The sequence below is a fragment of the Chrysemys picta genome, chromosome 12 (assembly GCF_011386835.1).
Source record: "Chrysemys picta bellii isolate R12L10 chromosome 12, ASM1138683v2, whole genome shotgun sequence".
In the NCBI taxonomy this organism is placed as follows: Eukaryota; Metazoa; Chordata; order Testudines; family Emydidae; genus Chrysemys; species Chrysemys picta.
Window position 1 is genome coordinate 49,197,322 of NC_088802.1, and position 14,902 is coordinate 49,212,223.

At 41.2% G+C, this 14,902-nt stretch overlaps 1 protein-coding gene across 5 annotated transcripts in view; it reads right to left on the reverse strand.

Annotated features, from left to right (window-relative positions):
- The window catches only part of ERN1 (endoplasmic reticulum to nucleus signaling 1), a 96,197-nt gene that overhangs the window by 39,362 nt on the left and 41,933 nt on the right, over nt 1-14,902 (reverse strand). For all 5 annotated transcript variants that reach the window (XM_065563594.1, XM_065563595.1, XM_065563593.1 and 2 more), the window contains 14 exons: nt 13,159-13,420; nt 12,760-12,838; nt 11,177-11,339; nt 10,338-10,456; nt 9,671-9,862; nt 8,678-8,882; nt 7,592-7,682; nt 7,065-7,254; nt 3,636-3,735; nt 2,813-3,012; nt 2,101-2,248; nt 1,421-1,548; nt 872-995; nt 174-241 (listed from right to left, as the gene is read on the reverse strand). In XM_065563594.1, the coding sequence (XP_065419666.1) occupies nt 174-241; nt 872-995; nt 1,421-1,548; nt 2,101-2,248; nt 2,813-3,012; nt 3,636-3,735; nt 7,065-7,254; nt 7,592-7,682; nt 8,678-8,882; nt 9,671-9,862; nt 10,338-10,456; nt 11,177-11,339; nt 12,760-12,838; nt 13,159-13,420 (2,069 nt within the window). The remainder of the gene's footprint in view (nt 1-173; nt 242-871; nt 996-1,420; nt 1,549-2,100; nt 2,249-2,812; nt 3,013-3,635; nt 3,736-7,064; nt 7,255-7,591; nt 7,683-8,677; nt 8,883-9,670; nt 9,863-10,337; nt 10,457-11,176; nt 11,340-12,759; nt 12,839-13,158; nt 13,421-14,902) is intronic.

Genomic DNA, 14,902 nt, shown 5'->3' on the forward strand with positions numbered 1-14,902 from the left:
TAGGTGGAAACCATAACATATTAGTGGAAACAGAATGTGTAACATTCAAGTTACTTTAAATGCTGTTTATACTTCTAAATAGGCATGGAGAATATGACAGGTATGGGTGGCTAAAGTTTAACGTGGTACAGATTCTAAGGTGGTTTGATGCTGGTTCACACACACCCCTTTACCTTATTTCTCATCGCCCGTAGAAGATCCCGTACTGAGCCCCCTTTATAGGATCTGAATTTTCGAAGATCTGCAAAAGCAAATAGGCTGTGTTTGTTTGGTTGTTTTTAAATGAACTGATGTGTACAAAGTCCTCCAGGGAGCTGATCTGTTGCTATCTCCCATACTTGCAGCCAAAACACATGAAAGACCTGTTTGTACTGTTCTGCCCAGGTAAATCAGGATTTGATGTATCAACCTTTTTCAAACACTAAAGGAAAAAAATCAGTGCAGGAGGCATATTGACAATGCAGAATATTAAACAGTTTGATGCATGTGTGGCCCATATGATTTTTGAACTGTATTATCTCTACTCTTAAAAAGTAAAATGTAAATACCACTAAAGCCTGGTAAATAAACAATGGAAAATAGGCCTGAAATTGCTATACTCTTGTTTTTTGTGTTTTCATGCTTGTTTTAAGTCACTCAGCTCTAAAATAGGATTTTATATATATAAATATATAATTTATATATATAAATATATAAAACAGGTGTACGTATATGTACTTTTTAATTTAGAACAATTCAGTCCTTCAGTTGCAGGCCAAGATCTCATGTAACAAATTTGAGAGACAATGGTATTGCTGCCTTCCTGTATATGCAGGTTAGGGATAATAGCCTGTAATTCCCTTACATTATTATGGAATATAATCTCAGTTACCTGTCTGAAGGGGAACCGTGATGTGCTCTCTCCAGTCCATTTTTACCACCTCTCTCCCTCCTCTCTCTAACTGCTTGACTATTGGACCATCTAGAGATTCTTTTTCTATTCGGTCACTCACATCCTGTAAGAAACGTTCAAATTACTTCAAATGCTGTATTTTTATTTCCAACTCCTACCCACTCCCCACCCCCCAATTACAAATAGCCACCCTCTGCCAGATTAAAGGGTGTCCTGAAAAACAGCTGCTTGCGGACAGTACAATGTAATTGGATTGGTAGTCAGGAAATATCTGCCAGAGTTCTTTCAACACAGAAAGCCCAACATGCTCACTGGATTGAAACCCTCCAAAGGGCTGAGCATTTCCTTACATACACTGACTAAGCATACAACCTCACTTCTTTGTTCCTTACACTGTACGTTCATCAACTGCTGATTCTGCATGCAACTATCTCAAAGATTTTAAACTTGAAGTTTTAATGTATACGATTTTAAAAACATACGGAGAATGTTTAATCCTGGACAAAATAAAAAATTGACAAGACAGACCTGAAAAAACTGGAGCTGTCTTTCTAGATCCCAGAAGAACGGGTGCTTCAGCACACAGCTGGCAGATGGACGGTTCTGAGGATCCATGTTTATCATCTGCTCTATTAAGTCACGAGCAACTATGTCATCTAAGAGAAAAAGGGTGATTATTCCCAGACTGTCTGAAACAGTTAAAGTTGTTCTCAGTCTTTAAGATGTCATCACGACTCCTTCGAGTTTGTCAGAGATCTAGAATTTCCAGTTGGATGCTCAGCCTACAAAAACCAGGCCAAATCCTGCCCTGATTTATACTCTGTGCAACCCATCAGAAAGTCATTGGGGTTGAACCAATACAGCTAAGAGCAAAGGTCAGTTCAATCTTTCGAACATCCCGGATATACATGAAATTCCTCTTAAAACTATCAGAGTAAAGCTCAGAGGTCTCAAAACTTTGCAATCACCTGGAATTTCATATGCTTTTGGACAGTAAAGTCAATAGTTTTAAGGGCTTCTAACTTTTTAAAAGGAGCTTCCCATATAATTACTTCAAGTGCTTGTACTTCACATTTGCAATTTCGGGGGCATGGTGATTCATAGGTCTCAGACCATTTCCACTGGTGTTCTGGGCGCTATTGAGCCCCACAGAATAAACTGTGCAGTGCTTTACATTTAACAGAGTAGGAAAACATCCACCTGCTTACCATGCTTCTCTGGATTTAAGGAGTCCAGACTGTAAACACCCAGTAGAATGTTGGCTTGCCGCTGCAGGGATTTGCCAAAGGGATGGCTGCCTTCAGATACCACATAATAGAAGACACAGCCAGCCGAAAAGATGTCCACCGTGTATGTCTGTAAATGAACATATGGTTTCTAAGCAACATTACAATATAGTTTATTCAATACTTGGGCTCAACTTCACAAGTCAGTTGTGTATCTGAGGGAACAGCAGAAGTTTCTATAATCATACTTCTCTCCACAATATTCAAAAGTAATTAGAACATGGCAAATCCTGCACTAAAGCCCACCTCCAAGAACATCTCCAGCTTAAGTGACCACTTAAAGTATCTCCGCGTTTCTAGTACAATTCTGTTCTATCGCTAAAGGCCACCATGAGTAAGTAACTGATTTTTGGTGCCCCCTTGGGTGATCACTTGATTTCACTATGACTACAAAATATGGTACAGGATAATACAGTAACAGCCACACTGATCAGAAATTCAGCCCTCAACGAGAGCTAGTTGTGTTCACAACCTCTGAAAATTAGTCCACAGACATTTTAGTTCTAAACCAGCTTGAATGAAGAGGCAATGAACTGTGGACGTAAAGGTCCGATTGCAACAACGTGACACTTGCCAATCCCACTCCATGGAACTTCCCTAACCCTCGGAACAAGAACAATTATGATTGACTTACAGGGTTCTCTTTGCAATCTTCACTCAGCATCTCTGGAGCGATCCACCCTTCAGTGCCTGGCACCCCAGACTGACGGCTAAAACTGTGCCTGCCCACTGCCAGCTTCTTACACAGGCCGAAGTCTGAAATCATGGCTTTGACCTTGCCATGGGCATTGGGCATTGAAATTAGGATATTATGAGGTTTCAAATCCCTGTGGACTAATACAAACACCAAGTAATTAATACAAGCACCAAGAGCATTTTTAATTGTTTTATTTATTTGGAATGAAATCCTTTCACATTGCTGAAGCAGTTTTTGTTAATGTTCAGGGATCCATACGCTTAAGTTCAAGGAACTCGTTGCCTGTTCATGTGGGATGCCTATTCTACTCCATTTCCTTCAAATCTTGCAAGCTCTTGTTGGAGCCATCACCCCCCCAGGTATTCCAGAGCCATCATTCATTATATTCTACTTCTACAGCAGCTGAGAAGCTCAAAGCAAATACTAATATAGCAGGGAAGTATTATCCTCATTTTACAGATAGGAGAAACTGAGGGATAAAGGGGTTGTGTCACATACAAGTCTGTGGAAGAGCTGGGAACGGAAGCCAGATCTCCCGGTTCCCAGTGCTGAGCTATCATGGCCACTCCGTGAATGGGCATCATAGAACGGTATTGTTATTTAAAAAAGGAAAGAAAAAGAATGACTGGTCTTCACTTCTCCCAGCCACCCAGCAACAAACTACATGGCTGCCACAGCTCCCTGCACCAGGCCAGCTTATTTTGCTTCTTAACCAATAAAACATCCAGTCACCTGAAATCAAAACAAAGGGCCTTCTTACCAATATTGAGAGAGTGTAGATAAGTAAGACCAGATGTCGTCTGTTGCAGTAGGGTAATGGGCTGTAAGCCATGGCGACTGAAGTCCTTCTGCTCCACATACTATACATTATATGAGGGAAAACAGAAAGTAAGCCTAAAACCCCAGCACGTTCCTTATACACTGGTCTCTACATAGATCCCAGGCCACTGAAAAGCTCCCTCAACAGAGGTAAATTCTACCCAGTCTAATGAGAGCTGGTTATGCACTTGCAAGAGCCTATCCCACAGACAAAGGGGAACTTTAAGACATCAGACTGTACTAAAATTCTACAAGTCTGTCACACAGAGAGCCCATGTGCTGGGCCACTCCAGCATGCTTTTCAGATGAAGGACTTTTATTTACAAGGGGATCCCAAATAAAAGCGAAGGGCAATAGACTGCTCAGTAGATCAGCAGAGTGATTTTTTTCAGCCTAACATTTATTTATTTTTGCCAGAAATGCAGATTCAGGTTCAAACTTTGTGTGTCTTTGAGTCAAATTTGCTGGTTTGGGTCGAACTCCACCCCAACGCGAAAAAAGAATTCAGAAAAAAAAAAAACAGTGTTTGAGTTTCGACATTTTCAAAACATAACATTTTGATTTTTCAATTCAAAATGCCCATTTAGAATTTTACTGCAATTTTATTTTTAAAAAGGTTAACCCCGCCTCCCCCCCCCCCACTAAAATTAAATGAAACTTTTTGTTTCAGGTTTTACTCAACTCAATTTTCTCCCCCAGTCTGGGCACCAAAGCAAAAACCCAGCTATTTGTACATACTCATAGAGGTCTGAAGGGACCATTGTGATCTTCTAGTCTGACCTGCGTAGCACAGGCCACACAACTTCCCCAAAATTATTCCTGGAGCGGATCTTTTAGACAATCGTGATTTAAATGGTCAATGATGGAGAATCCCACACGACCCTTGGTAAATTGTTCCACTGGCTAATTACTCTCACTATTAAAATGTATAGTGTATTTCCAGTCTGAATTTGTCTGGCTTCAACTTCAAGCCATTGGATTGTTTTATATCTTCTCTGCTAAATTAAAAGACCATTCTTAAATATCTGTTCCCCATATGGATACTTATCAGCTCACCCTTTAATCTTCTCTTTGTTAAGCTAAATGGATCGAGCTCTTTGAGTCTATCACAATACGGCATAAAGAACAGGAGTACTTGTGGCACCTTAGAGACTAACAAATTTATTTGAGCATAAGCTTTCATGGGCTAGAACCCACTTCATCAGATGCATCAGATGTAGCCCACGAAAGCTTATGCTCAAATAAATTTGTTAGTCTCTAAGGTGTCACAAGGACTCCTGTTCTTTTTGCGGATACAGACTAACACGGCTGCTATGCTGAAAACTATACGGCATGTTTTCTAATCCTTTAATCATTCTTGTGGCTCTTCTTCAAACCCTCTCTAATTTATCAACCTCATTCTTGAATTGTGGACAACAGTATTGGATGCAGTTTTCCAGCAGCAGTTACACTAATGGCAAATATAATGGTAAAATAACTTGTCTGTTCCTACTTGAGATTCCCCTTTTTATGTATCCCTGGATGGCATTAGCTCTTTTGACCCAGCGTTATACTGGGAACTCTTGTTCAGCCAGGACCCCCAAATCTTTTCCAGAATCACTGCTTCGCATGATGAAGTCCCCCATTCTATAAGTATGGTTACATTCTTTATTCCTTGGTGTATACATTTACATTTATCCACATTAAAATACATATTGTTTGCTTGCACCTAGTTTACCAAGTGACCCAGATTGCTCTGAATCAGTGACATCTCCTCTTCATTATTTACCAATCCCCCAATTTTTGTGTCATCTGCAAACTATCAGTGATGTCTTTTATGTTTTCTTCTAGGTCATTGATAAAAATGTTAAATAGCATAGGGCCAAGAACATATCCTGCAAAATCGGACTGAAAAAAACACCCACTCGAAGATAATTTTCTATTACAGGTTGAGATCTATTTGTTAGCCAATTTTTAATCCATTTAATGTGTGCCGAATTAATTTTCTATTGTTCTAGTTTTTTAATCACAATGTGGTGTGGGTACCTGTGATCCCAAGTCAAATGCTTACACTATTACCTTTATCAGCCATACTTGTAATTTCATCCAAAAAAAATCAAGTTAGTTGGACAGGACCTATTTTCCCTAAGCCCATGTTGATTTGCATTAATTACATCATCATCTTTTAATTCTTTATTAATTGAGTCCAGTATCAGGAGCTCCATTATCTTGCCTGGGATCAATGTCAGGCTGACAGGCCTATAATTATCAAGCCATCCCATTTACTATTTTTAAAAACTGGCACAGCATTAGCTTTCTACTCTACCGCTCAGTATTAAATCTCCCTTATTTCCACAGTGAGAGCCCAAGATAGGTGGGGCTTTTACTTGTCAGTTTCCCTAGATGGCCTGGTTTTTAAAGGAACATAAAAATAATGATGTTTTATCCTAGCTCAGAGAAACCTTTCAACAGGAATTTAACTCTGAGTAAATGCTGCTCATTAGCACTGCCCAGTGGAGGCTGAAAGTAGGTAGGCCAAGGTGTCCAGCACCTTACTCACACCAGGGTAAGCAAAGCCCCTGCCTCACTTCCCCCCACAAAGCTTTGCTTAGCACATGCGCCACCTGCACACTCATGCTGCTGTGCTTCTTTAAAAGGCGGCTCTCAGGACAAGCTCAGGCCTTAAGAAGCAATATTTTAGAGAGGCTCCTAGTGAGGGCAGCAGATGCCTTACGCATGGTGGGAGATACAGAGTGACTGAGGAGAAGCCTTTTTCAAGAACACATATAGAAGGTTCAATAGTCCCTTCTCTTAGATCAGAGACCTGGGGAGGGCTGGGAAGCCAAATGGCAGGAACACACAGCAAAGGGGGGAAAGGAATGTTGGGGGAGGAGGAAGGGTAAGAAAACATTTTCTTGTTCTGTTTTACCACCAGGGCACTGGCAGGCTCTGTGACACTGATGCCATACCCCTTCTCTTTATTACAGTTGCTGATTACAAGATAGAAGGAAAACAGCAATTGTGTATAGCCCGTGAGGCTGTATCCTTTGCTTCTGTGATACCAGAGTATTACAGTAAATTGGGCTGTCTTAGATTCACCCTGGACTGTGATAACACTGAAGGGATGATGATGATACGAGGAGGAAAGCCTCTTAACTACACATACAGCAAACGACGACATTGTAAAAGTAAATAACCAATTACAGAAGGTAATTTGGGTAACATCAGAAACGTTGTCTGCATCTGACAGGTGCCTGGACTGCAGACTCAAAGCAGAGTTAAGAGTCTGCCATTGAGAAGCCTTTCACAGCCTGTGTTTTCTCTCTGCATTTACCCAGCAGCCAAATCTCTTCACTTTAGTAATCTTTGAGGTTTGTAAGTGACCTGTTACCTCCTGTAAGGTGGCAGCACAGAGCTCTATGGCAATGTACTGAAACTGCCTGTCCCTCTCAGTGCAGAAATAGCGGATCACGTTGGGGTGCTCGTCCGACTCACGCAGCAGCCGCACCTCGCGGTCAGCAAAGCTGAAGCATTCGGGGAGAATTCTTTTCACCGCCACATCTCTGTTATCAAATGTCCCTCTGTAGACAGTGAACCATACAGCAAAGAAACCTCTTTGAGTCACTCTGTGCACTGAGATAGGTGGGTTACATGGAACACACTTCACACAGTACTTCTTCAGTATTGGACAAGGTTCAATGCTTTCATTTCAAACAAACATTTACAAATGACAACATAACCCTGGCTTTTTGTTAGTGAAGGGACAATGCAAAGAACACACACACACACACACACTTTTAAAAGTTCCATGGTAACATTTCCATTCATATTAGACCATAAGCATCTTTTAAAAAATATTCAAAAAAATAGTGGGGCATTAATTGGGCTCTGAAATCAAAGGCATATATTGTCTTGTACCTGTAAACAATTGTTCCTTCAGCTCCATGTCCCAGTACGTCTTTCGGGCTAAATGAAATCTTGCCGACCATTACTATGCGTGTGTCCTCATCTGAACAAAAGCAAGCAGCAAAAGGATTAATTTAAGGCAGATTTTAAAAGTCAGCACTTTGCAGTTGCATTTCCATATGGAGTCGGTATGTAAAACCTTCTCTTTCAAGTTTAAATGCACAACACTGAGAACGAAGGAGCCCTTTGGAATTTTGGCTCTTACAACACAAAAGGCCATGGCTGGGGACATACATGAGACAAGCAGCTTTTAGGAAACAAGAAGCTCTTTCCAGTTTTTAAAATGCTTATGTGAATGTAGTGTTGGGGGAAGGTGCCGAACTGACAGAGCTAGAGAGTGGGTGCAGTGCAGGCACTGTGCTGCCCTGGGGGTGGAACTTACTTCCCTGGAGGGACCAGAGACAACATGCAGAAGGCAGAGGGAAGGGGAGTCCAGTTTCCATGGTCCACTCAATTCTTGGCTTCAATTACTGCCAATACAACAATTTTTTTTGTATTAGGGTCTGGACTGAGGCCGCCAACCCATTTCAAATATGCCAATGAGCACATGGCCCAGGGGCAGCTCAGTACTGCACTCCTGACCCAGGCAAACCTTCTAGTGAAGTCAGTGGTAGGATTAAGCCTAAAATGACAAAAACTTGTGGTCAGCATTGAAAAAAGAATTTGAAAAGTCGCCTCTCACTAGAAGAGCTCAAGAATAGGGATGGAGAGAATACACCCAATGGTGCACGAGTCCCCAAAATCAGGATTCAAGACCGGATGTCTTTCTAGGAGATGTTCTAGCTCAACCAGAAGTCATGGGCTTGCTGCAGGAATCAAAGGGGAAGGAAGTTCTCTGGCCTGTGTTATACAACAGGAGGTCACAAATCAATGGTTCCTTCAGGTCTTAATCTATGAAATATTGTCAATATCCTACTTTTGTCGTCCCCCCCACCTCTTGTTGTACTTTGTTACCTTTGGCATTGGGGGAAATGTTATGAACTTTCTGATTTTAATTCTTATTGGGACACACTATGAAAGAAGTTAGATTAATGTTACCTCCCTCTTCCTGCTCAGTGGAGAGACATCTCCCAATGTCAGAGCCAGAGAGGCTGGAATACGCTGAGTGGTTTGATGCTTTGGGAGACACGTTGGATGTGCTGGTGGCTGAACTCTCCGTCCGCACATAGGAGGTGTCCAAAAAGTCTGCCTCTGGGGGGAGATCGCTGGGGGCACTGAAGGGCAGTTGCTGTTGCTGCGTACTCTTCAGGAGGAAAGAGAGATGGTCTTAACGCCACACCAATGAAGGAATAAAAATCTCAATAGACATGCCGACGAGAAAGCACGTCCATGACTCATCCAGAAAGGGCAGCTTCTGCTATCCTCGGAGTGAAAAACTTCTCATTGCCAGACTCCTAACTTCTTTCTGGTAGGGCAATTAAAGAGTCTCTATCACCCAAACTGTTCTCTATCTTGTTATACATTTTTAAAGCACGGTTGATAATTCAGGCTGGTTGTTTGTTATAGCAAAATATGCCATTAGCCTGAAGTTTATTTTCCCTTAGAAAAGCATCTTTAGACTGAATAGCTATCATTAAACAGGAAAAGGATACAGGGCCTGATCCAAAGCCCAGTGAAGTGGATTGGGGGGGGGGGGGAAAGAGATCTTTTGGTAAATTCAATGGTCTTTGGATCACGACCAAAAAAAAAAAAAAAAAGAGCAACACACACACAAAATAACTGAATGGGCAAAAATCCATGGGAGAGTTGCAGGTGGAATAGGAAAAGGCTTGAGTGTAATGGTGTGGTGTCACAGAAATCACTGCCACATCAAACATGCAGTAGCCTTAGTTATCAGATTGCACACCTGTGAGTTATCAAAGTGATAACCGTTACTACTGATAGCTAATGGAGAAAGCAGAATTGTCCTTCTTTTATGAAGTCGTGACTCTTTCCCTCTCCAGCTCCTGCATCATCTTTGCCAGGCAAGGCTGCCAAACATTACAGCCCTTTCTCAGAATTCACTAGAATACCAAGCTCAATCAGCATTACCATTGGACAGGTGATGACGAATGCTACCCAGCCAACAAACAAAAAAGTGCTCAGGATGATTGTGGCCATGTCTTTCAGCATGGAATCTACGGGAGCCTCTGGCCGAGGTACAGGCTGACTGGGCGTCTCGTCAATGTCCTTTGGAACGGTAGGAGGCAATTCTTTTGAGGAACCTTCAACTATACCAATAACCTAGGAAACACAGAAGACTCCATCAGTTCACAGTCTCAATGGATAATGTATTTTGCAGCTGTACTAGCATATATAACGTACATTTCAATGAGGGACCATTTCTTAAAAGCTTAATGATGTGCAAGAGTCTCTTGGATGTAATGGTGGCTCACAGCAAAATTGGTCAATATTCTGAGGACCCTGCAGTTCATTTATTCAATGGACTATTTCCACTGAAGTCAATGGGAGATTTGCATGTGGAAGGAAAAGCAGGACTCGGCCTTCAGTCTGATATCAAGAGTTCTATAACACAGAATAATGCCAATGACACCCCATGGGAGGGTACTGTGCTGCACTTCCACAAAGAACTTGGGAAAATTCCCTACACTTTTTCCTATAGAGTCCAAGTTCTCCCAAAATTTTCATTTCCCTCCCCCTTGTAATTTTCCAGTGGCTTATTCAGTTATTCAGTAATACGATCAGGTTATTCACAAACCTCCTCAAAACTGGCTTTATCAGAGTCAGCTGGAATCACATTTTCATGCCGTTTAGGCAAACTGCTTGGAAATTTCTCCAGGATCTTTGTAGGGGCCGATAATGGTGTTTCATGGTGCCCTTTAAATAAAACAACATTTGTTACAAGAAGTGTTCCTTTTTAGGGCAAACATGCTTGATTTTGGCATCTCTGCCAAGAAGCAATACTCAGCATTAATAAAATGGCTTGAAGCCATTACAGTATGACAGTTTAGAATAAAATGAGGCTCTCCTATATGTACCTTAACACCAGAGCGCTGTCCCTGTGGAATGACCCAAAGCTTGGAAGATTTGGGTATATATCTGAAAACTGTTACATGCCCTTTGAAGTGAAGCAATGCTCTTACTCTTAAAGCTCTAAACCTTCAAGTATTGATTATGGCCACTGACTCCAGCAGGACTTGTGCTCAGGCTCTGGCCGCAGATTTGGACTCTGACTTTGTCTCTTGTTGAAAATAAATATTGAATAACTACCCATTCAGTGAGCATTGCCCATCCTGTGCACTGAATGAGACGGGGGCCTTTGGAAAATATAGGATGTGATCATGTAATTAAAAAACGTATCATAATGCATATGCATAAGGGGGCCAAATTAGGGTAGTAAGGCAAACTTAGTTCTGGCATCCTCTAACTTTTGAGTGCGTGACTTTGCATCTTTTACAGTCTTTTAATGTAGTGGTTTTGGATGTAATTTAAAATACTTTGTATATGGTAACAATAATCTCTGTTTGGATTATTGCTTTTGTCCACCAGAGGACAGTGCAACAGAGAGCAGGTGGAATATTACTGACTTCCTGATACCTATTAACAGCCAGTGGTTCCTCCAATAGTTGAGTTTCTTTTCTTTCAATCCTGCTGAAAATTTTAGATCCGTACTAGGAGTGATAACACACTCGCCATTGTCTTCAATAGTAACTCCTTCTGTTTTGGGGCCCTCTAACAGAGGTATGGCTCTGCCACGGGGCTAGAAAGACAGAGATTTATTATTACAGTTAACAAAGCACTATATCGCTACACAATACTTTACAAAGCCTCAGAGAATTTACCAGTCTAACTTGGACAAAAGACATGGGACATAACTCAAAAGTCATATTAGAAATACCACAAGCTTTCCCTTGGAATTAAGTAAATGTTTAACTCAAAATATTTTATTGCTAAATCACAGGTGGGAAGCTCTACATTACTTTGGGGTTTATACTTCATATACCATGCCTCTCGTACCGCAGGGTCAGAGAGAGCTAGCAAGCAACAAGTTACATGCCAGCAATGCAGTAACTGCAGGTAAACATGAGCCATTATGCCCTCAGCCATAGTTCACAGAGCCGTAGACATTAGATCCTGCATTACTGAGAGAAGGAGTCTTTGTTTAGGAGGTGGGGTTGCCCCCTCTCTTTTTAAAAAAATACAGGAAAAAGGATCTTTATCTCCCCACAATGCCAGCAATTAAAACCTTGCTTTAACATCTCATCAAAATGTTGGTGCTTTCAACAGTATGAACTGGGTGGCAACTTTAACATCAATAACCACAACACATTGTCAATAGTGGTAGAAACAGCCTCGATGCAGAACTTGAACTCTCACACTCTGGTTCAGATGTGAGAGGGCTTCCGTCCCAGCTCAGCCATAGAAAGAGAGACACTTCCTGACTAGCTATAATATGCTTTCCTAAATTACATGGTTTGATTGATATCTTGTCATTGTTCAACATTTCCCTGCTATAAAGGATAGGAATGCTGTACAGGAGACTGTTTGTGGGTAAGAAGCCCTGCGCTGATTACTCTCCGTTCATATTTGGAAAGGGATCTTCACAACCATAAGGACTATAATCTTAGTTAAATAATAAAAGCAGTTCACAGAGGACTCCTGAGCATCTAGGACTTTTAAAATAACAAATTACAAATCAAGGAAGCCACAGCAAACCATGAAAATTTGACAATCCAACCTTATTTCAAGAGCAGTTTCCAATGCTGTAAGTAACATTTTAATTATGCTTTAATCACAACAAGATCTAGAATCACTAAATAACCATAACTCACAAAGATTCATTGTATCTATATTCTATGTGTATTATGGCTATTTCTCATTTGAATGAATTTAGGTACTTAGCAGATTTAAAAATAAACACCACTCCGTAGATTTGAAAACAACATTTTTTTTCCCGCTGAAACTGACACTTGCATTTTTTGCTATGACAAAACTGTGATTTTTCCAATGTTTTGCCAAGACAAACAGCCTTAAATGATAAGTAGAGATGGGCCTAAACACCCCAACATTACAGACAGGGTAAAGGGTCAGATCTCAACTTTTCAGCACAGAACCATACATAATACTAGAAAGTGGGCTTTTCAAATCATGGTATCAAAGTCCTGAAGTATCTGACTTACCACAATAGCCACTCCTTCATGCACCATTGATGGAGATGCATACAAGCTCGTTGAGTATTTTCCTACATAGAGCGTAGGCCTAGAACAACAACAAAAATTAAGAAGAAAGTTCAAAATGGCTGCTTTTATCACCCAAGTTACAAACTCAGTCAGGCACTGTTTTAGAGATTCTTAAATTTGAATCACTGGCATCATCAGCATTTATTTATTCCTGTACAAACACAATGTTCAGTAAACGTTAAAGAGTAAGGCGCCAATTATATAGTCTCTCCTCCTACTATTTTGCAATTTATAGAATAGCAGCTCTATTAAGTAACTGAATAGAAACAATTTTTAATTAGAGTACTGCAAAGCACCATCAAGTCAGACTCTGAAAACAATACTAATATTTATACTCACGTCAACTTGCTCTTGGTCTCCGTTTCCTTCGGGAAAGGATACTTCCACTTAGTGATGCGTCCAACCTCCCCAGACATGAAGGTCAGGTAGCGCAGTGTTTCTATTCCCACATTTGTGTGTATAACTTTCCGTAGTCCTTCACGCTGCCAGATGTAAAAAGCTACCACCGGGGAACCATAATTCTGAATCCACAGCACATCCCCAGACTCACTATCCACAGTCACCACCAGCCCATCTCCGTTAGATACAAAGTGGGACATTTCTGAAACATACAAATACACAAGAGGTTATCTGGGTCTCCTGCTTATTCATGGCTATAGTAACACATACATTAGCAGTACTTGAACCTTAAATGAGCTACTAAAATCTGTTAGGGTTTGTCTACAAGACGACATAGTCCATGGCAAGCCAGAGTGTGAATCTACGGTGCATTCACTGCCCACTAACTGGCTGTGTGGACCCTGCTACTGCCCGCTAGTAGTGCACTTGGACATAGTGCTGTGTACATCAAAGTGCACTACGAGACTTTTAGTGCTTGGTAGCAGGGTCTGCATGGCCAGTTGGTGCATAGCAAGCTACTGCGCTGTAGATTCATACGTTGGCTTGCCTCGCACTAAGTCTCTGTGTAGACAAGCCCTTAGACTAGTTCATTTTATATTGTAAAAGACTAGCCCTAGTGTGTGGCTCAAGAGTTCTCGAAATTATCCTGACGTAAATACATTCTTCTCTCTCACCAGTAGAAATAATATATTGTTTAGTTTCGCTCCTCAGCATACACTTCTAAGGACTTTTTTCAGAGTAGCAGCCGTGTTAGTCTGTATCCGAAAAAAGAAGAACAGGAGTACTTGTGGCACCTCAGAGACTAACAAATTTATTAGAGCATAAGCTTTCGTGGACTACAGCCCACTTCTTCGGATGCATTCTAAGGACTTGCAGATCTGCCTCTTCTTTACATACAGAGTAATCATCATATAAACCACAGTATCTCCAAACACACATTACAAGACAGCACCACTCCTGTATAACTGGGAGTTCCCAGCTAGGAGGCTGAAAGTTCTTCCGTGCTCTATTTAAAATGACCAGATTCAGAATACACACAGCCCAATCCAGCAACACAGTATGCTTGGGCAGGCCCCAGCACCTGCACACAGCCCCCCCTGGAGTCAACAAGTCATCCCATTGCAGGACTGGGGCCTTAACTGGGAATTAAAGAACAAAACCATGTCATGCACATTTCTTTTTGTTTACTTCCATTAGAAGCAACTCTGACATTCAGGAATTAGGCTGAAATATTCAAGATTTACAGGGAAACCCCCGTGACATTGGGATTTAATGCTGCCTATTCCAGAGTCAAACATTTGTTTAAAAAAAAGCAGTATCAGCACTGAAAAGCTGCAGACATTTCCCAATAAGAGAACGGGAAGGTAACTGTTTCCATGTAAAGTTTGTGATTTACCGTAATTTGGGGGCACACTCCCATTGTGCAGTAGTTTTGCAAGGTGAAGAAATACCCACTAGGAATCAGAACTGGAAGGTTCTTGTTTTTATTTCTAACTCACTTACCTGATGCTCTCTTCCATACCACAGGACAAGGTTTAAATTTCAAGTGTGTTTTACAGTTATTCTCTCTAGATCATAACCACGCAGTGCCATTCTCCTGATCCACATGAAGCCCCACTGTTTTGAATAAACTTAGCCTCAACAGTTACCTCTTCCAAAATTTCCCCTTCCAACAATAGCTGTA